The following is a 24120-nucleotide window of genomic DNA, read 5'->3' as shown; positions in this document are numbered from 1 at the left end:
AGCCGGGACTATAATCTATTCTACAGACCAGACTATAGTCTAGTATACTTTGAAGACTCTACTCTATAGTCCATACTATAGTTTAGTCTATAATCCATACTATAGCTTAGTCTATAATCCAGACTACATTTTAGTCTATAGTCCAGACTATAGTTTAGTCTATAGTCCAGACTATAGTTTAGTCTATAGTCCAGACTATAGTTTAGTCTATAGTCCAGACTATAGTTTAGCCTGTAGTCCAGACTATAGTTTAGCCTATAGTCCAGACTATAGTTTAGTCTATAGTCCAGATTTTAGTTTAGTCTATAGTCCAGACTATAGTTTATTCTATAGTCCAGATATTTGTTTAGTCTATAGTCCATACTATAGATTAGTCTATAGTCCATACTATAGATTAGTCTATAGTCCAGACTATAGATTTGCCTATAGTCCAGACTATAGATTAGTCTATAGTCCAGACTATAGTTTAGCCTATAGTCCAGACTATAGCTTAGTCTATAGTCCAGATTTTAGTTTAGTCTATAGTCCAGACTATAGTTTATTCTATAGTCCAGATTTTGGTTTAGTCTATAGTCCATACTATAGATTAGTCTATAGTCCATACTATAGATTAGTCTATAGTCCAGACTATAGATTTGCCTATAGTCCAGACTATAGATTAGTCTATAGTCCATACTATAGATTAGTCTATAGTCCAGACCATAGTTTAGTCTATAGTCCAGACTATAGTTTGGTCTATAATCCAGACTATAGTTTAGTCTATAATCCAGACTACAGTTTGGTCTATACTCAAGACTTTAGTTTAGTCTATAGTCCAGACTATAATTTAGTCTATAGTCCAGACTTTAGTTTAGTCTATAGTCCAGACTATAGATTAGTCTATAGTCCAGACTATAGATTAGTCTATAGTCCAGACTATAGATTAGTCTATAGTCCAGACTATAGATTAGTCTATAGTCCAGATTATAGATTAGTATATAGTCCAGACTATAGATTAGTCTATAGTCCAGACTATAGATTAGTCTATAGTCCAGACTATAGATTAGTCTATAGTCCAGACTATTGATTAGTCTATAGTCCAGACTTTAGTTTAGTCTATAGTCCATACTATAGATTAGTCTATAGTCTAGACTATCGATTAGTCTATAGTCCAGACTATAGATTAGTCTATAGTCCAGACTATAGATTAGTCTATAGTCCAGACTATAGATTAGTCTATAGTCTAGACTATAGATTAGTCTATAGTCCAGACTATAGTTTAGTCTATAGTCCAGACTATAGATTAGTCTATAGTCCAGACTATAGATTAGTCTATAGTCCAGACTATAGATTAGTCTATAGTCCAGACTATAGATTAGTCTATAGTCCAGACTATAGATTAGTCTATAGTCCAGACTATAGATTAGTCTATAGTCTGGACTATAGACTAATCTATAGTCCAGACTATAGATTAGTATATAGTTCAGACTGTAGTTAATCTGTAATCCAGACTATAGTTTAGTCAATAGTCCAGACTATAGATTATTCTAAAGTCCAGACTATAGATTAGTCTATAGTCCAGACTATAGATAATGTGTAATCCAGACTATAGTTTAGTCAATAGTCCAGACTATAGTTTAGTCAATAGTCCAGACTATAGTTTAGTCTATAGTCCAGACTATAGTTTAGTCTATGACTAGGTTATAAGCAAGATTGTAATCTAGACTATAATCAAGACTGTAGTCTGTATTATAAATTTAAATACATTTTATGAAATTATTTTTATTTTTTTTCATTATATTTTAAATCATCTACATATATACATTTTTCTAGATAACAATACCGATCTAAATCATGATTATATACAACATTTATTTTTTAAATTTTATAAAAAAGCAAGTATGTACTTCAAATTTATAAAAAAAAAGTCAAATAAGTGTATGTGGCATTGAAATTATTAAAATTATACATCAATTAATAAACAAAACAAAAAATCGGGAAGCCTATAGTCAAACATACAACAATAAAGTAATACTACTCATAAATATCAACTTACTACTATGTACATAGTATCTATATAAACTTGATTCTTTTAATTTTCTTTATTTATTTTTTATTAATTAATACAAATGTAATTTATATTTTTTTTCTTTGTAAATATAGATGTTTTATATGTATGTTTAATATTGTAAAAGAAAATTAAAATTAATATAATAATACATTTCTTAAAAATATATAGCTGTACGTGCGGGAGACTACTATATGTTTGAAGATGTTGATGATAAATTCGAATTAGAAGTTATAACCGATTCTGAAGGCTTATTCGATACAGACAATGAAAATATAACCGATAGTGAAATTAAAATGAGTCGTCGCAAAACTTTATATGATGTAAGTATTATTTCAAAATTTTAAACTAATAAATTAAAAAAAATATATATATAAACTCTATTGTGATTTGTCTAAATTGAAATATATTTTTTAATTTCGTATTACAAAAAAAAAAAAAAAATATCTAAAAACTTAAAAATAATTTCAAAAATTTCTGCATGCATTGGATAATTGTTTTAAATTAAAAAAAAAAAAATCTCAAATGCAAAATTTTTTACATACAACAAATTTTGTATGTTGTGAATAATAAAACAAAAGGTTTGGAAGGATATTAGTAGTGTTCAATATCGTCGTCAGATTTACTTAAGACAACGTTCTTATGCCTCCGCACCACCATCTCATATTGGTTTATTGTTTGATGATCATCAAACCGCTGACGATATAGATGCGGGTGTAGGTAATCGTAATCGTATTTCAACTTTATCCGAACCTTTATGTTACGCTCAACGTTCGACCAGTGAATATTTTGTGAGTTTTTTTTTCTGTTTAATTTCGATAGTTTTTCGAATTTTTCTTTGAATACATTATGTTTATCGATGTAAAGGAACACTTTTAATAATGTTTTCTTTCACACTTTTACACAATTCTAAAACTTTTTTTTTTTTTTTTATAAAAACACTTTTTGAATAACACCCCAAAATTATTTGATTTTTTATATAATTTTTGTTTATAAAAAGAAATTCAAACAGAATTGAAGTTATAACTAAATGGCTAGATTATAATAAGCCCCTTTTTTGAATAATTGTTGTTATAAGTACTTATTAATGTATATACAAATATATATATATTTATATTGAAATATGTTAAATGTAATATTTTTCTGTAAAGTTTAACCCATTTTGAATATAAGTTAGAATCAATTTAATATTAAAGAATAAAGCTATTTAGGCTCCTATTAGTAGTTTATGTCTTCTAAAAAACTGCTTAAAACTTTCTTAAATGTAGTTCAGTGTCTGGCTATTGAATTTAAAAGTTTGATTTGATGTATGAGTTGTAATGGCAAATCATCAATATGTAATCTACTTTGTTTCAGATTAGGCTGAATTTGCGAAATAGTTCATACTATAAGCTAGTCTTAAGACCAATCTATGGCCTACATTATAGTCAGAAGTGTAGTCTGACCTATGCTCCACACTATAGTATATAGTCCAGAATATAGTCTTGTCCATATACCAGACTATAGTCCAGTCTATATTCAACACTATAGTCTAGTATTTAGCTCAGACCCTGTAGACCAAACTATAGTTTAGACTACAGTTTAATCTGTAGTCAAGACTATAGTCTATAATCAAGACTATAGTGTAATCTATAAGCAGACTACAGTCTAGACTATAGTCTAATCTATAGTCCAGACTATAGTTCAGTCTATAGTCCAGACTATTGTTTAGTCTATAGTCCAGAATATAGTTGAGTCTATAGTCCAGACTATAGTTTAGTCTGTAGTCCAGACTATAGTTTAGTCTATAGTCCAGACTATAGTTTAGTCTATAGTCCAGATTATAGTTTATAGTCTATAGTCTGTTTAGTTTATAGACTATAGACTAGACTTTAGTCCAGACTATAGTTTAGTCTATAGTCCAGACTATAGTCTAGTCTATAGTCCAGACTATAGTCTAGCCTATAGTCCAGACTATAGTCTAGCCTATAGTCTAGCCTATAGTCCAGACTATACTCTAGTCTATAGTCCAGACTATAGTCTAGTCTATAGTCCAGACTATAGTCCAGTCTATAGTCAAGAATATAGTCTAGTCTATAGTCCAGACTATAGTCTAGTCTATAGTCCAGACTATAGTCTAGTCTATAGTCCAGACTATAGTCTAGTCTATAGTCCGGACTATAGTCTAGTCTATAGTCCAGACTATAGTCTAGTCTATAGTCCAGTCTATAGTCTAGTCTATAGTCCAGACTATAGTCTAGTCTATAGTCCAGACTATAGTCTAGTCTATAGTCCAGACTATAGTCTAGTCTATAGTCCAGACTATAGTCTAGTCTATAGTCCAGATTATAGTTTATAGTCTATAGTCTGTTTAGTTTATAGACTATAGACTAGACTTTAGTCCAGACTATAGTTTAGTCTATAGTCTAGACTATAGTCTAGTCTATAGTCCAGACTATAGTCTAGCCTATAGTCCAGACTATAGTCCAGACTATAGTCTAGCCTATAGTCCAGACTATAGTCTAGCCTATAGTCTAGCCTATAGTCCAGACTATACTCTAGTCTATAGTCCAGACTATAGTCTAGTCTATAGTCCAGACTATAGTCTAGTCTATAGTCCAGACTATAGTCTAGTCTATAGTCCAGACTATAGTCTAGTCTATAGTCCAGACTATAGTCTAGTCTATAGTCCAGACTATAGTCTAGTCTATAGTCCAGACTATAGTCTAGTCTATAGTCCAGACTATAGTCTAGTCTATAGTCCAGACTATAGTCTAGTCTATAGTCCAGACTATAGTCTAGTCTATAGTCCAGACTGTAGTCTAGTCTATAGTCCAGACTATAGTCTAGTCTATAGTCCAGACTATAGTCTAGTCCATAGTCCAGACTATAGTCAAATCCATAGTCCAGACTATAGTCAAGTCCATAGTCCAGACTATAGTCTAGTCTATAGTCCAGACTATAGTCTAGTTTATAGTCCAGACTATAGTCTAGTCTATAGTACAGACTATAGTCTAGTCTATAGTCCAGACTATAGTCTAGTCTATAGTCCAGACTGTAGTCTAGTCTATAGCCCAGACTATAGTCTAGTCTATAGTCCAGACTATAGTCTAGTCTATAGTCCAGACTATAGTCTAGTCTATAGTCCAGACTATAGTCTAGTCTATAGTCCAGACTATAGTCTAGTCTATAGTCCAAACTATAGTCTAGCCTATAGTTCAGACTATAGTCTAGTCTATAGTCCAGACTATAGTCTAGTCTATAGTCCAGACTATAGTCTAGTCTAAAGTCCAGACTATTATCTAGTCTATAGTACAGACCATAGTCTAGTCTATAGTCCAGACTATAGACTAGTCTATAGTACAGATTATAATCTAGTCTATACTCCAGACTATAGTCCAGACTACAGTCTAGTCTATAGTCTAGGCTATAGATTAATCTATAGTCAAGACTGCAGTCTATAGACTACAGTTCTATAGTCTAGACTATAGTATAGTCTATAGTCCAGTCTATAGACCAGCTTGTAATCTAGTCTATAGTCCAGATTATAGTCTAGTATATAGTCCAGACTACAACCTAGTCTATAGTCCGGACTACAGTCTAGTAAATAGTCCAGACTATAGTCCAGTCTATAGGACAGATTATAATCTAGTCTATAGTCCAGATTATAGTCTAGTATATAGTCCAGTCTGCAGTCTAGTCTTTAGTCCAGACTACAGTCTAGTCTATAGTCCAGGCTGTGGTTTAGTATATAGTCCAGACTTTAGTCTAGTCTATAGTCCAGATTGTAATTTAGTCTATAATCAATATTAAATTAAAATCGGGATTCCACAATACGAAATGAAATTTGTGTTTTTAAATAAATATGATTAGTTTTTGATATTTTTTCTTCCAAAACAAAATGGGTTAAATCTAGAAACTGAATATCAATAAATTAGTTTTGAAAAATATTATAAATGGCACTAAATAAAATGTTTTTACTTATAGTTATTTACTTGTAATCATTACTAATTAAAAACCATTCCAAATTTTTTTTCTTTTTTAAAGGAGAGTCAAAAACCTAAAAATATTAAAGATGGTCAAACCGATATGGGTCCTTCAACTAGCAAGGCTGGAGAAATACCTTCGAGAGCACATACCAGTGAAGCAAAACAGAAAACCGAAGTGGATAGCGGTGATACTGGCGATGATTCTGATGCTGGTAGGTTTTAATAAACAATTGTATAAAAAATTTTCTATATTCTTTAATATTTGAATGATATTTCTAACAGATTTCCAAGCAAATCCTATTATACGTTTAATGGAAGCCTTTTTAGTTTCTTTAACCATACGTTTAAATCGTTTTTCACGCAATTATCGTTATGTGAATAAGATTTTAGCGGAGGAAAAGAAAGCTCTTAAGGAATCGAATAATATGTGTAACATGTTTAAAGGACGTTTCATTGCTAAAAATGCAGCATCATTATTTGCCAGGTATTTATTTTCATTTATTTAGGTATTGTTTCAATTTTAATATAATTTGAAAGAAACTAAAATTAATAAGTATGTATTGAAATCGTAAATATCTATTGCATTATTATTTGTTTTTTGTTTTGGTTTTTATTTTTAAATTAGTTTATAGTTAGTTATTAATTTATATGTTTCTTAATCTAATTTTAATTATTTTTTTTTCTATTATGATTTTGTTAAGTTTTTAAAGTTACATACATATATTTCAATATAAACAACTTTAAGGTCGTCATTTTGTTTATATTTAAATTTCAGTTACTTTTCAAAACCTAAATGGTTTCATGTTTTTCTTCTACTCTGAAGTCAAACATTATTATTATTATTTCACATTTTAATTGCGCAACACAATTATTACAAAATAATTTTAAAAATGCTTAGTCTATTGTTTAGTCCTGATTATATTCTAATCTATAGAGTTTAGACTAAGTATGTACTAGTTTGTAGTCCAGGCTACAGTCTTGATGTAAGTCTTATAGTCGAAACTATAGCCTATAGTACAGATTTTAATCGATAGTCTAGTCTATGGTCGAGACATTAGTCTAGTCTATATTTTAAGCAATAGTCTAGAGTTCAGACTATAGTCTGGTTTATAGTCCTGTTTTTAGTCTAGTCTATAGTGTAGTCAATAGTCTAGTCAATAGTCTAGTCAATAGTCTAGTCAATAGTCTAGTCTATAGTCTAGTCTATAGTCTAGTCTATAGTCTAGTCTATAGTCTAGTCTATAGTCTAGTCTATAGTCCAGTCTATAGTCTAGTCTATAGTCTAGTCTATAGTCCAGTCTATAGTCTAGTCTATAGTCTAGTCTATAGTCTAGTCGATAGTCTAGTTTATAGTCTAGTCTATTCTAGTCTATAGTCTAGTCTATAGTCTAGTCTATAGTCTAGTCTATAGTCTAGTCTATAGTCTAGTCTATAGTCTAGTCTATAGTCTAGTCTATAGTCTAGTTATAGTCTAGTCTATAGTCTAGTCTATAGTCTAGTCTATAGTCTAGTCTATAGTCTAGTCTATAGTCTAGTCTATAGTCTAGTCTATAGTCTAGTCTATAGTCTAGTCTATAGTCTAGTCTATAGTCTAGTCTATAGTCTAGTCTATAGTCTAGTCAATAGTCTAGTCTATAGTCTAGTCTATAGTCTAGTCTATAGTCTAGTCTATAGTCTAGTCTATAGTCTAGTCTATAGTCTAGTCTATAGTCTAGTCTATAGTCTAGTCTATAGTCTAGTCTATAGTCTAGTCTATAGTCTAGTCTATAGTCTAGTCTATAGTCTAGTCTATAGTCTAGTCTATAGTCTAGTCTATAGTCTAGTCTATAGTCTAGTCTATAGTCTAGTCTATAGTCTAGTCTATAGTCTAGTCTATAGTCTAGTCTATAGTCTAGTCTATAGTCTAGTCTATAGTCTAGTCTATAGTCTAGTCTATAGTCTAGTCTATAGTCTAGTCCATAGTCTAGTCCATAGTCTAGTCTATAGTCTAGTCCATAGTCTAGTCTATAGTCTAGTCTATAGTCTAGTCTATAGTCTAGTCTATAGTCTAGTCTATAGCCTAGTATATAGTCTAGTCTATTGTCTAGTCTATAGTCTAGTCTATTGTCTAGTCTATAGTATAGTCTAGTCTATAGACTAGACTATATCCTAGTCAATATGTTGGACTATAGGCTAGTTTACTGTCTTATCTATAGTCTACTTCATATAGTCCAGACTATGGCCAAAAGCATTTCAAAATATGTATTCTAATCGGTCTAAACATGGATCGAACGATATTGAAGTAGTCTTTCGTTTACGTTTGAAATAGGAATATCTTATTCAGATGCTAATATGTATTAGACAGACCACGTTTTACGTCAAAATTATCATTAATACCTATGCCCAGATACATAATTACATAAATTTTTCTAAACTTATGCAGGGTTCATACAGTAAAATATTGAAAAAAGCAAAATTGTAAGAGTTTGAATTGAGTTTGTGTTGCATACCATTAGTGATTTTTATTAAATTATATCCGTTATAGATACCAATTTTAAAATGTTTATTCATAGTTATAAAATTTATGATTTATTTTATTATTTGATTAATATAATATTTATTTATTTTATATTTTTCTTGCATATTTATAATTTACTTGCTACCTTTATAATTTGCTCAACCCGCCCTCACCAATCACCAACAAATAAAAAATAAAAAAAAAACAAAATTCAACACCATCAAACACATTAAACAAAATCAACATTAAATTTCAAATCATTTTTTATAAAATTATTATAATTTTTATATAAAAAAAAAAATGATACAAAATTTTGATTTATAAACTTTTCGATGATAATTTTTCTGTTACGCAAAATTGTTTACGTTTCTCTTTTTATTTGTATTTTTTTATTGTTTGTATGGATTTTGTTTTTGATTGAATTGAATTGATTGATTAAATTTTGTGTGACCGATGAGTAGTGATGAAAGTGAAGATGCCGCCGCTCCTTCAACATCATCTAAACGGAATTCAAATAATGCACTTAATAATATTACAAACATACAAGAACCGCCACAAAACAATCACAATACTTATGAACCTATGCAATCACCAAATCCACAACTACCACTACCACCACTGCCAACATCACAACCTCCACTACCTACCACAGCCACCACCTCCACCATACAATCATCATCCGATATACAACAGTATAACGATGAAGCCATAGTTTCATTAGATGTCGTTGATGCTAGGTAAACAAACAAAAAAAATTAATTGAAATCTTTTACTTTATTTAATTTCTTATTTCTTATAACAAAAAAAATCTAAAACTAATTTCTTTTGTCTTTATAATTTTCTAAAATTCTAAAACTAACAAAAAAATATCAACATAAAAAAAACTATTACCAATTACATTTTTCAAAATTTTTTTCATATTCAACTTTTTATTATAGAAGCAAAGAAAGTATTGCGGATCGTAATAGTAAAATTATGCGAGGGTAAGTTTTTTCAAAATAATTTATTTATTTATTTTTATTTTGTATAAAAAATTGTGCTTAAGTTTATAATTATTAATATTATTATTACTTTAAATGTTATTTGTATACGAAAATTTTTATCTCATTTCTAACAAATATTTGTTTTATGTTTAGCCTAAACATATTTTTGTTTTTGTTAAGTTTAAAGAGAAAATAACACAGATCAAATGATTAGATGAATACATAGATAAATAGATAGATAGATAGATAGATAGATAGATAGATAGATAGATAGATAGGTAGATAGATAGATAGATAGATAGATAGATAGATAGATAGATAGATAGATAGATAGATAGATAGATAGATAGATAGATAGATAGATAGATAGATAGATAGATAGATAGATAGATAGATAGATAGATAGATAGATAGATAGATAGATAGATAGATAGATAGATAGATAGATAGATAGATAGATAGATAGATAGGTAGATAGATAGATAGATAGATAGATAGATAGATAGATAGATTGATAGATAGATAGATAGATAGATAGATAGATAGATAGATAGATAGATAGATAGATAGATAGATAGATAGATAGATAGATAGATAGATAGATAGATAGATAGATAGATAGATAGATAGATAGATAGATAGATAGATAGATAGATAGATAGATAGATAGATAGATAGATAGATAGATAGATAGATAGATAGATAGATAGATAGATAGATAGATAGATAGATAGATATATAGATAGATAGATAGATAGATAGATAGATAGATAGATAGATAGATAGATAGATAGATAGATAGATAGATAGATAGATAGATAGACAGATAGACAGATAGATAGATAGATAGATAGATAGATAGATAGATAGATAGATAGATAGATAGATAGATAGATAGATAGATAGATAGATAGATAGATAGATAGATAGATAGATAGATAAATAGATGGATAGATAGATAGATAGATAGATAGATAGATAGATAGATAGATAGATAGATAGATAGATAGACAGACAGATAGATAGATAGATAGATAGATAGATAGATAGATAGATAGATAGATAGATAGATAGATAGATAGATAGATAGATAGATAGATAGATAGATAGATAGATAGATAGATAGATAGATAGATAGATAGATAGATAGATAGATAGATAGATAGATAGATAGATAGATAGATAGATTGATAGATAGATAGATAGATAGATAGATAGATAGATAGATAGATAGATAGATAGATAGATAGATAGATAGATAGATAGATAGATAGATAGATAGATATATAGATAGATAGATAGATAGATAGATAGATAGATAGATAGATAGATAGATAGATAGATAGATAGATAGATAGATAGATAGATAGATAGATAGATAGATAGATAGATATATAGATAGATAGATAGATAGATAGATAGATAGATAGATAGATAGATAGATAGATAGATAGATAGATAGATAGATAGATAGATAGATAGATAGATAGATAGATAGATAGATAGATAGATAGATAGATAGATAGATAGATTGATAGATTGATAGATTGATAGATTGATAGATTGATAGATTGATATATTGATATATTGATAGATTGATAGATTGATTGATTGATTGATTGATTGATTGATTCTTCAAAAGGTAGTTAAAATTTATCTTGCAGAATTCTAGTCAGATATTCTAAATTGCTATAACGACGTTCTCGAATTTGATCTGTGTTAATTTCTCCCATATAATAAATAATAATAAATATTTTTTGTATAATCCTAAACGCTTTTAATTTAAATGTATCATTTGTATAAAAAAACACGACAGCGAAAAAAAGAAACACTCATTCTTATGTTTATATGTTTTTTTATTTATATTATTTATTTGTTTGAGTACAAAAAAAACTTATGTATTTAATTCTGAAATTATTGGTGTTCGCTTATGGCTTTTGTGTTTCTAATACTACATTTAATAATAGACGCAAATCGGAGCCTCTACCAGAAATACGTATAAAGGCTCCTTCGTTTGATCGTGGCCATCGAGGCTCAGGTTCTATAATAAGTAAACAATGGTCTCAAGAGAAAGTAACCAGGTAGCTTAGCATTTTCTTTAAAAAAAAAAAAAAATAATAATAATCTAAAAATACCAAACATTTTTCCTTTTGTCATTTCAATTAGCATTTGTTGTTTTATAAACGTCATTTATTTTTTTTTTTTATATCACATAAAGTGATATAATTTCGTTTTTTTATTCGCTATTTTTAATTAGAATTTTTTTGACATTCTTCTTCATACATTTCTATTATATTAATTATTATTATTGTCTTGTCTGTTTTATAATATGTTATTGAAAATTCATGTTGAAAATCTTTATTATTGGGTAAAGTTGTTTTTGCTAAGATTTTGAAATACTTACATTTCAAATTTAAAGTATTGTTTTGTCATGAAAAAAGTAACATATTTTATAAAATTTTTTATTAAAACTGTCCTTGTGCTTTTATGCTTTTATATACGGTTTCATTTTTTTCTACAATTTTCAATATTGCACATTTATGTATGAGTTTTTGATGAATATATTTTTTTAAACAATTTAGCATGTTTTTTTTTTTGGAAATTTGTAATATATTTTTTTTATTATTATAATTTAACAAAATGTCTTCTTGTTATTTTTTTCAATATTTGTATATTTGAATGTCTCTTAGCACTGAAAAATCTATTTTCTATATAAAATTACTTATGTTTCTTGAACAAGAAGTAATTATGATTACAAATACTCGTATCTAAAATGGGTTTTAGTGAATTATTTTTAAAGCTAGCTAAATATTTTGATTAAGACTATATTACTTAATAAATTTAAAAAAAACTCTAACTAATTAACTAACTATAATAAAATATAAAGTTCACATAACTTGAGTTAATGTAACACTTTTTAAATAATTTAAATTAATTTATTGTAAAATTTAGTTTTCGAAATTATAGTTATTAACGTATTTTTTTCTTAACTATTGAATGTTGTAATACTATTTCTGTAAATTTAATTTTTAGTATAATATTTTTTTTTAATACATATTATAAAAGGTATATTAACAGTTTTATTAAAGGTTTGTTAAAGGTTATAATTTTCACCATTGATAACTTTTAAAATAAATAATCAGCCCTATTCTGCATTTCAATTCGAATAGAAGTTTTCACCGTTTGGCAACATTGGTATTCTGCATTTGGATTCGAAGCTCCGTCCCTAAAATGACAACTTACAAAAACGTAGTTAATATCGTAATGCACAATACACACTCAATCGTAAAGCATTGAAATAAAATGGAATTGCTTCTTCTTTTTCTTAAGATTCCGTCTTTTTTCGGAATACCAATTTTATATCGTAGCGTAATCGAAATGCAGAATAAGGAAGAATTTTCTTATACTATGTCCGTCTCTCTGTATGTTTATTGAATTCCCAAAGATAACATACTTCTTCATCAGACATGCTTCCAAGAGCAAAAAATTTAAAATAAGCAAAATCGGTCTATAAATAACGACACAATTCCGAAAATTCGGATGTAATTTCCATAATGTGTAGATTAATTGAAAGGAGAATCAATGTAGGTCACATCAAATCCAAATAAATACATCTACGCCACTATTGGGGCTGTCGTACGCTCCATTAACTGGGGCTCCCATAAATAACGACACAATTCCGAAAATTCGGTGTAATTTCCATAATGTGTAGATTAATTGAAAGGTGGATCAATGTAGGTCACATCAAATCCAAATAAATACATCTTGGTCACTATTGCTGCTGTTGTAGGCTCCATTAACTGGGGCTCGCATAAATATTGAAATACGAAATATATATCAAAAGATAAATATTCAAAAAAACGTCCATTTGATGTACAGTACGTAATAAGATATTGATAACTGTAGGAATCTTTAAACTATGTTAAATAAAACTGTTAATACCCCGTCGATATTTTTGTGTGTAATTATAATAAGTTCATAAGTATCATATAGTTCAAAACTTATTAAACTTAGGACTGTTCTGTTCGATATTTTCATATCTTTCAAGACACGAACAAAAGTCTAACAAACACATTTGGTTGGTAGGGTTGAATCAAAAAGATGATTTTTTGTATTTTTGAAAGGTCTATTGTACGACTTTTGGTGTTTTATGAAAAGTCGACTTTTGATGTTTTATGAAAAGTCGACTTTTCGACTTTTGTGTTTTGTGAAATGTCAAATTTTCGACTCTTGTGTTTTATGAAAGTTATATTAGGTTATAGAGGTTGTCGACTAGAGAGTCGACACACTTGGGTCCCGTTGTGATACCCTGGAGCAGATCGCACCTCGATCTACCCATGGGATATTACGTGTCCATGTTCAGTGCGGAGTCAAACCAACCTGAGGCACGAGGAAAGGACACTATCCTATTCACTTTCATCCTCGATAGATCCACAATGTCGAACTACCCAAGGTATCAGTCCTGATAGCCGAGACGGCGGGACAGTGACAAAGGAAGTGTTCAATCGTCTCCTCCTGATCCTCATCATGACAACTTCTAGAAAAGTTCGTGTATGGAAGATTGAGTCTTCTAGCGTGCGCATCTATTATGTAATGCCCTGTCTGTAAGGATAAAGTCAACTTTTTGAACTTTTTAATTATCGACTTTCGATTTTTTTCGGCTTTTCAACTTTTTTATTTTTATTTGTAAAATCGATTCTTCGACTTTTTTCTTAAAAGATCGATTCGATCGATTTATCGGCTTTCTTAAGACAAAAAGTCGACTTCGACTTTCTCCGACGAAAATCTGAATCTTCGATTACTTTAAATTCGATTTATAGAACCCTAGTTACAAGTCCATTTTGAACGTTTATAAAGGGGCTGAGGACCGATCATCAGGAAAATCGGTCATTTATATGCTAAGTTAAAGAGATATATTAGTATATTTGACGTAGTTATGAGCTAAAAGCAAAGATCGGAAGGTCCGCTTGTATAAAAGCTAGGTGAAATATTGAACCGACATCAACTATTTTTAGTAGGCTTCGTCCTTGTACTAAAAAAAATATATATGGTCCAAAATTCATCAAATAAACTTGAAAATTGTGGCCTCTACCTTTGCACAAAGTTTACATGAGCGTATATGGCTTAATCGACTCTGAAAGTGATACTGAAACATTTAGTATACTTTAAGGTGGGTGGGTATTGGATCTAAAGTTGGTCCCTTCCCCCTTATTGTTTTCTAAAACAACTTCTAGTTCTGAAAATCGATTTAAAATCTTTTCGAAGAACAAATCTGCTCTAAATTTGTAATTACAAGTAATTCTATCCAAGGTTACAATAACTTCTTGATCGTTGTTGTTAAAATACCTAGAATACATTTCATTGTGAAAAAAACTTTAAATAAAACCTGAATCGGTTATGTTCATCTGAAATTTTCAAGACATATCTCATAAAATCCTCATAAAGTAGCGTTTTAAGCAATTTTTTTAGTAATTTCATTACGCCAGAGTCATACAACATAGATTCCTATTACGGGCTAGAATCATAACTAATTTATCAAGTACAATAACAGAACAGTCCTAAACTTTATTTCTTATAGACAAGACTTTTTTAATTTATAAAAATTTCGATATTACAGCACGGAAATTGCCTTTGACGATGAAGATTTTACTGCACGCGATCACAATATAATTGTGGAGGTTTTAATATCAGCTTGGTATGCTATATTATCGAATACTGATTTGATCTGTTATATAGTGGTGTTTATAAATCAAGTAAGTTTGCGATATAAATCCATAACAAGTGAAAATTTTTATTAATTACTTTTTATTTTAACCGTTAGGTGGTAAATGCAAGTTTAATTTCATTACCACTACCCTTAATGGTCTTCCTTTGGGGCACTTTGTCATTGCCACGGCCAACGAAAACTTTCTGGGTTACTTTGATTGCTTATACCCAGGCCATAGTACTTATCAAATGTATCTTCCAATTCAAATTAATTTGGGTCAATTACCATTACAATTTACCCAATAATCCTTTGGGTATTGAGAAATTGTTTGGTGTGGAAATGTCTTCAGATTATGCCACCTATGATTTGTTATTGCTATTGGTGCTATTTTTCCATAGGTAAGAAAGTGTTTTTTTAACATAATTAAAAATTTCTGAAATTGCTTAAAACTATGTTCTTAATTTCAGATTCATTTTGAAATCTCATGGTTTATGGAAGATTGATAATAAACCCATTGATAAATACAGTGAAGATGATTATGATTCCAAGTCTACGTTGTAAGTATATTAAAAAGAACTTTTAAAAATAATAAAATTCTATAAAATATTTCCATTTTTAAGGGCAGGTAAAGTTAAATTTAAATTGTTACATACATTTTTAAAAGAATATAAACTTTTCATGAGCTCTCTTAGCAAAGCTTAAAAGCAAACAAAATAAAGCCTCAAATACCGAACCAATTTCAAGCTCAAGTTCAGATTCTTTAAATGTAGTAGAATCAAAGCAAGATATAATAAGTTTTTATAAAATATCTCAAAGATTAAAAAAAAGAAAATCGAAAAAAGTATCTATTAAAGATTCATTTAGTGAAATTATTAATTCAACAAGTTTCAAAAGTTTAAATGTTGTTAAATGGGTTAATACAAGTAATGAAACCATTTCTAGTCAAGATGTGTTTAAAAATAAGAGGTATATTGTTTAAAAAAACATAATATTTTTTTGTTTTATATAATTTTAATCATGTTTTATAATATTAAAAAAAACTGTTTAATTCTTATTTAATTGCCTATAGGAATGATACTAATGGTGATGAAGATGCCAATTCTGAACGCCGTAACTCGGGCGGTTCCGAACGTAATAGCGAACAACGTTTAACGGTATCTCCCAATGATTTAGTTAAACGTGTGGAGAATTTGCAGTAAGTATTAAATTCTAGTTCAGTTCTAGTTTAGTTCTAGTTTAGTTCTAGTTCAGTTCTAGTTTAGTTCTAGTTCAGTTCTAGTTCAGTTCTAGTTCAGTTCTAGTTCAGTTCTAGTTCAGTTCTAGTTCAGTTCTAGTTCAGTTCTAGTTCAGTTCTAGTTCAGTTCTAGTTCAGTTCTAGTTCAGTTCTAGTTCAGTTCTAGTTCAGTTCTAGTTCAGTTTTATTTCAGTTCTAGTTCAGTTCAGTTCTAGTTCAGTTCTAGTTCAGTTCTAGTTCAGTTCTAGTTCAGTTCTAGTTCAGTTCTAGTTCAGTTCTAGTTCAGTTCTAGTTCAGTTCTAGTTCAGTTCTAGTTCAGTTCTAGTTCAGTTCTAGTTCAGTTCTAGTTCAGTTCTAGTTCAGTTCTAGTTCAGTTCTAGTTCAGTTCTAGTTCAGTTCTAGTTCAGTTCTAGTTCAGTTCTAGTTCAGTTCTAGTTCAGTTCTAGTTCAGTTCTAGTTCAGTTCTAGTTCAGTTCTAGTTCAGTTCTAGTTCAGTTCTAGTTCAGTTCTAGTTCAGTTCTAGTTCAGTTCTAGTTCAGTTCTAGTTCGGTTCTAGTTCAGTTCTAGTTCAGTTCTAGTTCAGTTCAGTTCTAGTTCAGTTCTAGTGCAGTTCTAGTTCAGTTCTAGTTCAGTTCTAGTTCAGTTCTAGTTCAGTTCTAGTTGAGTTCTAGTTCAGTTCTAGTTCAGTTCCAGTTCAGTTCTAGTTCAGTTCTAGTTCAGTTCTAGTTCAGTTCTAGTTGAGTTCTAGTTCAGTTCTAGTTCAGTTCTAGTTCAGTTCTAGTTCAGTTCTAGTTCAGTTCTAGTTCAGTTCTAGTTCAGTTCTAGTTCAGTTCTAGTTCAGTTCTAGTTCAGTTCTAGTTCAGTTCTAGTTCAGTTCTAGTTCAGTTCGAGTTCAGTTCTAGTTCAGTTCTAGTTCAGTTCTAGTTCAGTTCTAGTTCAGTTCTAGTTCAGTTCTAAATCAGTTCTAGTTCAGTTCTAGTTCAGTTCTAGTTCAGTTCTAGTTCAGTTCTAGTTCAGTTCTATTTCAGTTCTAGTTCAGTTCTAAATCAGTTCTAGTTCAGTTCTAGTTCAGTTCTAGTTCAGTTCTAGTTCAGTTCTAGTTCAGTTCTAGTTCAGTTCGAGTTCAGTTCTAGTTCAGTTCTAGTTCAGTTCTAGTTCAGTTCTAGTTCAGTTCTAAATCAGTTCTAGTTCAGTTCTAGTTCAGTTCTAGTTCAGTTCTAGTTCAGTTCTAGTTCAGTTCTATTTCAGTTCTATTTCAGTTCTAGTTCAGTTCTAGTTCAGTTCTAGTTCAGTTCTAGTTCAGTTCTAGTTCAGTTCTAGTTCAGTTCTAGTTCAGTTCTAGTTTAGTTCTAGTTCAGTTCTAGTTTAGTTCTAGTTCAGTTCTAGTTCAGTTCTAGTTCAGTTCTAGTTCAGTTCTAGTTCAGTTCTAGTTCAGTTCTAGTTCAGTTCTAGTTCAGTTCTAGTTCACTTCTAGTTCAGTTCTAGTTCAGTTCTAGTTCAGTTCTAGTTCTAGTTCAGTTCAGTTCTTGTTACTGTTACTCCTTAGTAAGTATCGATTTAATAAAATTATTTTCTTTAAATTATAGGCGTAATAAGTATCTATCTGGTTTAACGAAATTTTTCCACAATCTGGTACACAAAGCTCGTCTACCTACCGATGTATATGCTCTCATGTTCCTGTGTGATTTTATCAACTTCTTTGTATTACTTTTCGGTTTTACAGCCTTTAGTGTAAGTTTTCAAAAACTCATTTCCGAATATTAAAATTTATCAAATTTGATCTTCTTTACCTTTATTAAAACTAGTCTAAACAAGCTGATGGTGGTGTTAAAACCTATTTGGCAGAAAACAAAGTACCCATTCCTTTTCTGATTATGTTGCTGGTACAATTCGTTTTAATTGTTATCGATCGTGCTCTGTACTTGCGCAAGGCTTTGGTTTATAAAATTATATTCCACTTTATTTCGGTAGTGGGCATACATGTCTGGATGTTCTTTATTGTACCCGCTGTAACGGAAAGAAGTTTCTATGCTTCCGCCCCACCCATTATATTCTATATTATAAAATGTTTCTATTTGCTGCTCTCAAGTTATCAAATTAAATGTGGTTATCCAAATCGTATATTGGGTAATTTCTTAACCAAGAGTTTTTCAATGATTAATATGATTTCATTTAAAATGTAAGTACTTTACACATAGCACAAGAAAATTGAAAATTTTATTAAAAACTTTTTATGTAAATTACAGTTACATGCTTATACCTTTCCTGTATGAGTTGCGTACTATTTTAGATTGGCTATGTACGGATACCACAATGACTTTATTCGATTGGTTGAAAATGGAAGATATATTTGCCAATATTTATTCTATTAAATGTTTACGACAAATGGAAACAGATTTCCCCGCTGTAAGGGCTCAAAAGAAAGCCACATTTATGAAACTGTTAATGGGCGGTTCGGCTATACTACTCATCGTTTTTGCTTTATGGGGTCCTCTGACATTGTTTGCTCTTTCCGGTGCTGTAGGACAATCTAATGTACCCACAGAAGTTAGAGTTTCTATACGTATTGGTTCATACGATCCCATCTATGTGGCTAGCACGCGCGAGAGTTCTTTTGTATTCGACGACAGCATGTTCTCTGCTATGAAAAATGCCTATATAAAGGATAAGGAGGCGTTATCATTCTTATTGAACTATGATGCTTCAGATGTAGCGGCTATAAAATTGAAAAGGAATTCACCCTCAATGTGGAATATAGCACCACCAGATAAGGCAAGATTGTTGTCGGAATTGGAAAGTAGTAAGTGGTCGTTTCTTTTTGTTGAATATTAAGCGATATTTACTTTTTCCAACTAAAATAAGAGTTTTGTTTTTTTTTAAGATGTCATTTCTAAAACGTAGAATTGCATGAATTTGTCAGATTCCAAAATTCGATTTATGTTCGAAAATTTTATAAAAATTATAATCTATTGCAACTATTTTAATATAAATATTCTTTTATTCCCACCTTATTTAAGATGTAACATTGGTTGTACGTTTGTCCTATGAGTTAACACGTACACCGCCGGTTAAAAATCAAGTTGGCACTGTCGGCTCCGAAATCACTTGGGAAATGACGGGTGACTATGCCGATAGAAAGAATTTAGAGAATATGATTAGAACTGGTAATGAAAATGATACGGATGCCACCATACCCAATATAGTGCCGAAATTTATAAAAGTTTTAAACTCTGGAGATCCTACTTATATATCTGCACTGATACCTAAAGTTAATAATACAAAATATTCCGGTTGGTAACTGACATGTAACTGAAGTTGAATATAGTTGTATAATTTCCATTTAATTTTTATAGATTTTACTAATATGAGTATATCCATGAATTCGGCGGGTAATACTAGTTTATGGTGGGAAATAACAGACTATTGTGGGGGAGATGATGCTGTATCGACATTACTGAAAAAATTACCTCTTTACGATTGTTCATCAGGTATTGTGTTTTATACGTTTAACGATAAGAAATTCCCTTCAACATGGACCTTCTTAACGGGAGGAGGGTAAGTTTTTTTAATAAAAATACATGTTTAAAATTGATGCTTACTTTTATAAATCTTTTTTGTTTGATTTTAGTATCATCGGATTGTACACCACATTCGTGTTATTGGCCTCCAGATTTTTGAAGAATTTCTTGGGTGGTCAAACGAGAAGAATTATGCATGAAGATTTGCCAAATGTTGATAGAGTCCTGCAACTGTGCCTTGATATTTATTTGGTAAGTTGTGATAAGAAGTATTTAAAACAAATATTGGAGATTTTGAAAAATTTTGAGGTTATAATTCGAAAAATTTATACTGAGAAATCGAAAGTTCTAGTTCAGTTCTATTTCGGTTCTAGTTTAGTTCTTTTTCAGTTCTAGTTTAGTTCTAGTTCAGTTCTAGTTCAGTTCTAGTTCAGTTCTAGTTCAGTTCTAGTTCAGTTCTAGTTCAGTTCTAGTTCAGTTCTAGTTCAGTTCTAATTCAGTTCTAATTCAGTTCTAGTTCAGTTCTAGTTCAGTTCTAGTTCAGTTCTAGTCAGTTCTAGTTCAGTTCTAGTTCAGTTCTAGTTCAGTTCTAGTCGTTCTAGTTCAGTTCTAGTTCAGTTCTAGTTCAGTTCTAGTTCAGTTCTAGTTCAGTTCTAGTTCAGTTCTAGTTCAGTTCTAGTTCAGTTCTAGTTCAGTTCTAGTTCAGTTCTAGTTCAGTTCTAGTTCAGTTCTAGTTCAGTTCTAGTTCAGTTCTAGTTCAGTTCTAGTTCAGTTCTAGTTCAGTTCTAGTTCAGTTCTAGTTCAGTTCTAGTTCAGTTCTAGTTCAGTTCTAGTTCAGTTCTAGTTCAGTTCTAGTTCAGTTCTAGTTCAGTTCTAGTTCAGTTCTAGTTCAGTTCTAGTTCAGTTCTAGTTCAGTTCTAGTTCAGTTCTAGTTCAGTTCTAGTTCAGTTCTAGTTCAGTTCTAGTTCAGTTCTAGTTCAGTTCTAGTTCAGTTCTAGTTCAGTTCTAGTTCAGTTCTAGTTCAGTTCTAGTTCAGTTCTAGTTCAGTTCTAGTTCAGTTCTAGTTCAGTTCTAGTTCAGTTCTAGTTCAGTTCTAGTTCAGTTCTAGTTCAGTTCTAGTTCAGTTCAGTTCTAGTTCAGTTCTAGTTCAGTTCTAGTTCAGTTCTAGTTCAGTTCTAGTTCAGTTCTAGTTCAGTTCTAGTAGTTCAGTTCTAGTTCAGTTCTAGTTCAGTTCTAGTTCAGTTCTATTTCAGTTCTAGTTCAGTTCTATTTCAGTTCTAGTTCTGTTCTAGTTCTGTTTTAGTTTAGTTTTAGTTCAGTTCTAGTTCAGTTCTAGTTCAGTTCTAATTCAGTTCTAGTTCAGTTCTGGTTCAGTTTCTAGTTCAGTTCTAGTTCAGTTCTAGTTCAGTTCTAGTTCAGTTCTAGTTCAATTCAAGTTCAGTTCTAGTTCAGTTCTAGTTCAGTTCTAGTTCAGTTCTAGTTCAGTTCAAGTTCAGTTCTAGTTCAGTTCTAGTTCAGTTCTAGTTCAGTTCAAGTTCAGTTCTAGTTCAGTTCTAGTTCAGTTCTAGTTCAGTTCTAGTTCAGTTCTAGTTCAGTTCTAGTTCAGTTCTAGTTCAGTTCTAGTTCAGTTCTAGTTCAGTTCTAGTTCAGTTCTAGTTCAGTTCTAGTTCAGTTCTAGTTCAGTTCTAGTTCAGTTCTAGTTCAGTTCTAGTTCAGTTCTAGTTCAGTTCTAGTTAAGTTCTAGTTTAGTACTGTCCAATTTTACAGATATTAACATATTTTCCAAACATTTCATTTCCTTCCCACAGGTGAGAGAAGCTTTAGAATTCATGCTGGAAGAAGATCTCTTTGCCAAATTGATCTTCTTGTACCGATCACCGGAAACCATGATCAAATGGACACGACCACGTGAAGAAATTGCCGATGATGAGACCGATAGTGATTCGGTGCGTAGCCGTATGAGTGGGCGACGTAATGATCATCCACAACCAGCTAATGTTCAATAACCTTAACTGACTGTGTCTTAAAATAGAAAGAAACAAATTCAATATTTGAAAGCAAATTTCCTGCAGATAAATTCTTAAAAATATTTTTTTACATTTAATCAACAAGAAGTACAAAAATACTTCAAACTTCATTCTTAAAAAATTTTAATTTTTCTTTTTTTTTTCAAAGTACACAATCAAAACTTAAGAACTGCCTACGAATTATTATTGTATGATTTGATTATGAATATTACTACTGTTACCAATTAATTAATTAATTATTGTGGATATTATTTATGTATAATTTATGTTTTAATAGCATATGTAATTAAACTAAAAATAATGTTAATAAGTTTTATATATTTTCTTGAATAGAATTTTAAGCAAAAAAAAAAAAAAAAAAAGTTATACAAATTAATTATTTGAATTGAAGAATTTTTTTTGTTTAAAATTTATTTAGAAATATTATAAAATTTATTAAGCTTATGAAATTTTTAAATAAAGTTTATGTTAATAATCTACATGTTTTCATAACAAAACATTTCCAGTGAAAATGCTAACAGTTTAATGTAGTTTTTGTTTCTCAAAAAATAAACTTTATTTGAAATGAAGTTGTTATTTAAAATGCTATTTATACTTTATAGTATAGTTAATAATAATTATAATTGTAATAAAATGTGAACTCATATTCAGGGATTTTAAGCATTTTTTTGATACAAAACATAAAAACAAAATAATTATTATAATAATAATATTAAAAATAATATTGTAATAATAATAATGTAATAAATACAAAAAGAAAACAATTTAGATAAACAATTTATATGTTTAATATTATTAAACTAGTTATTCTAAATAAGTGATAATAATACAAAGAGAAGTTATTCGTATTTTTTATATTACTTTTTATTGATTTTTTTTTACTAATTGCAATATTATTCAAGTGCTTGTGTATAAAGTTGTTTTAGATATATTTTGAGGAAAAATACTAATATAAAACATATACTATAACACTGGAAGTTATTAAAAAGAAGAGTTTATTTTAAAATATAAGTTCTAGTTCTGTTCTAATTGCGTTCTAGTTCAGTTCTAGTTCAGTTATAATTCAGTTCTAGTTCAGTTCTACTTCTGTTCTTGTTCAGTTCTAGTTCAGTTCTAATTCAGTTCTAGTTCAGTTCTAGTTCAGTTCTAGTTCAGTTTTAGTTCAGTTGTAGTTCAGTTCTAGTTCAGATCTAGTTCAGTTCTAGTTCAGTTCTAGCTCATTTCTAGTTCTGTTCTATTTCAGTTCTAGTTCAGTTCTAATTCAGTTCTTGTTCAGTTCTAGCTCAGTTCTAGTTCAGTTCTAGTTCAGTTCTAGTTCAGTTCTAGTTCAGTTCTAGTTCAGTTCTAGTTCAGTTCTAGTTCAGTTCTAGTTCAGTTCTAGTTCAGTTCTAGTTCAGTTCTAGTTCAGTTCTAGTTCAGTTCTAGTTCAGTTCTAGTTCAGTTCTAGTTCAGTTCTAGTTCAGTTCTAGTTCAGTTCTAGTTCAGTTCTAGTTAAGTTCTAGTTCAGTTCTAGTTCAGTTCTAGTTCAGTTCTAGTTCAGTTCAAGTTCAGTTCTAGTTCAGTTCTAGTTCAGTTCTAGTTCAGTTCTGTTCTAGTTCAGTTCTAGATCAGTTCTAGTTCAGTTCTAGTTCAGTTCTAGTTCAGTTCTAGTTCAGTTCTAGTTCAGTTCTAGTTCAGTTCTAGTTCAGTTCTAGTTCAGTTCTAATTCAGTTCTAGTTCAGTTCTAGTTCAGTTCTAGTTCAATTCTAGCTCAGTTCTAGCTCAGTTCTAGTTCAGTTCTAGTTCAGTTCTAGTTCAGTTCTAGTTCAGTTCTAGTTCAGATCTAGTTCAGTTCTAGTTCAGTTCTACTTCTGTTCTTGTTCAGTTCTAGTTCAGTTCTAATTCAGTTCTAGTTCAGTTCTAGTTCAGTTCTAGCTCAGTTCTAGTTCAGTTCTAGTTCAGTTCTAGTTCAGTTCTAGTTCAGTTCTAGTTCAGTTCAGTTCTAGTTCAGTTCTAGTTCAGTTCTAGTTCAGTTCTAGTTCAGTTCTAGTTCAGTTCTAGTTCAGTTCTAGTTCAGTTCAGTTCTAGTTCAGTTCTAGTTCAGTTCTAGTTCAGTTCTAGTTCAGTTCTAGTTCAGTTGTAGTTCAGATCTAGTTCAGT

The 24120-nt window shown here is 30.1% G+C and overlaps 1 protein-coding gene across 4 annotated transcripts in view; it reads left to right on the top strand.

The window, feature by feature from the left end:
- LOC119603993 (piezo-type mechanosensitive ion channel component) overlaps positions 1 to 22244 on the top strand; it is a 109429-nt gene extending 87185 nt beyond the window's left edge. For 3 of the 4 annotated variants that reach the window (XM_037956305.1, XM_037956303.1, XM_037956304.1), the window contains 16 exons: positions 2219 to 2370; positions 6074 to 6227; positions 6298 to 6499; positions 8974 to 9249; positions 9451 to 9495; positions 15113 to 15248; positions 15317 to 15600; positions 15670 to 15759; positions 16272 to 16397; positions 18023 to 18167; positions 18242 to 18615; positions 18683 to 19236; positions 19454 to 19726; positions 19790 to 19991; positions 20065 to 20206; positions 21763 to 22243. In XM_037956305.1, coding sequence (XP_037812233.1) covers positions 2219 to 2370; positions 6074 to 6227; positions 6298 to 6499; positions 8974 to 9249; positions 9451 to 9495; positions 15113 to 15248; positions 15317 to 15600; positions 15670 to 15759; positions 16272 to 16397; positions 18023 to 18167; positions 18242 to 18615; positions 18683 to 19236; positions 19454 to 19726; positions 19790 to 19991; positions 20065 to 20206; positions 21763 to 21960 — 3353 coding nt within the window. In that variant the 3' untranslated portion in view covers positions 21961 to 22243. Of the gene's footprint in view, positions 1 to 2218; positions 2371 to 6073; positions 6228 to 6297; positions 6500 to 8973; positions 9250 to 9450; positions 9496 to 15112; positions 15249 to 15316; positions 15601 to 15669; positions 15760 to 16271; positions 16398 to 18022; positions 18168 to 18241; positions 18616 to 18682; positions 19237 to 19453; positions 19727 to 19789; positions 19992 to 20064; positions 20207 to 21762 lie in introns of all 4 variants that reach the window. The other variant, XM_037956306.1, reaches the window with a different exon arrangement.
- The last annotated feature ends 1876 nt before the right edge of the window (positions 22245 to 24120 follow it).

The sequence above is a fragment of the Lucilia sericata genome, unplaced genomic scaffold, assembly GCF_015586225.1.
Source record: "Lucilia sericata isolate MDLA Ls3-8-SP2 unplaced genomic scaffold, ASM1558622v1 Contig000351F_arrow, whole genome shotgun sequence".
NCBI lineage: Eukaryota > Metazoa > Arthropoda > Insecta > Diptera > Calliphoridae > Lucilia > Lucilia sericata.
The sequence above is the reverse complement of the archived record's forward strand: the minus strand, read 5'-3'. Positions and strand labels throughout refer to the sequence as shown.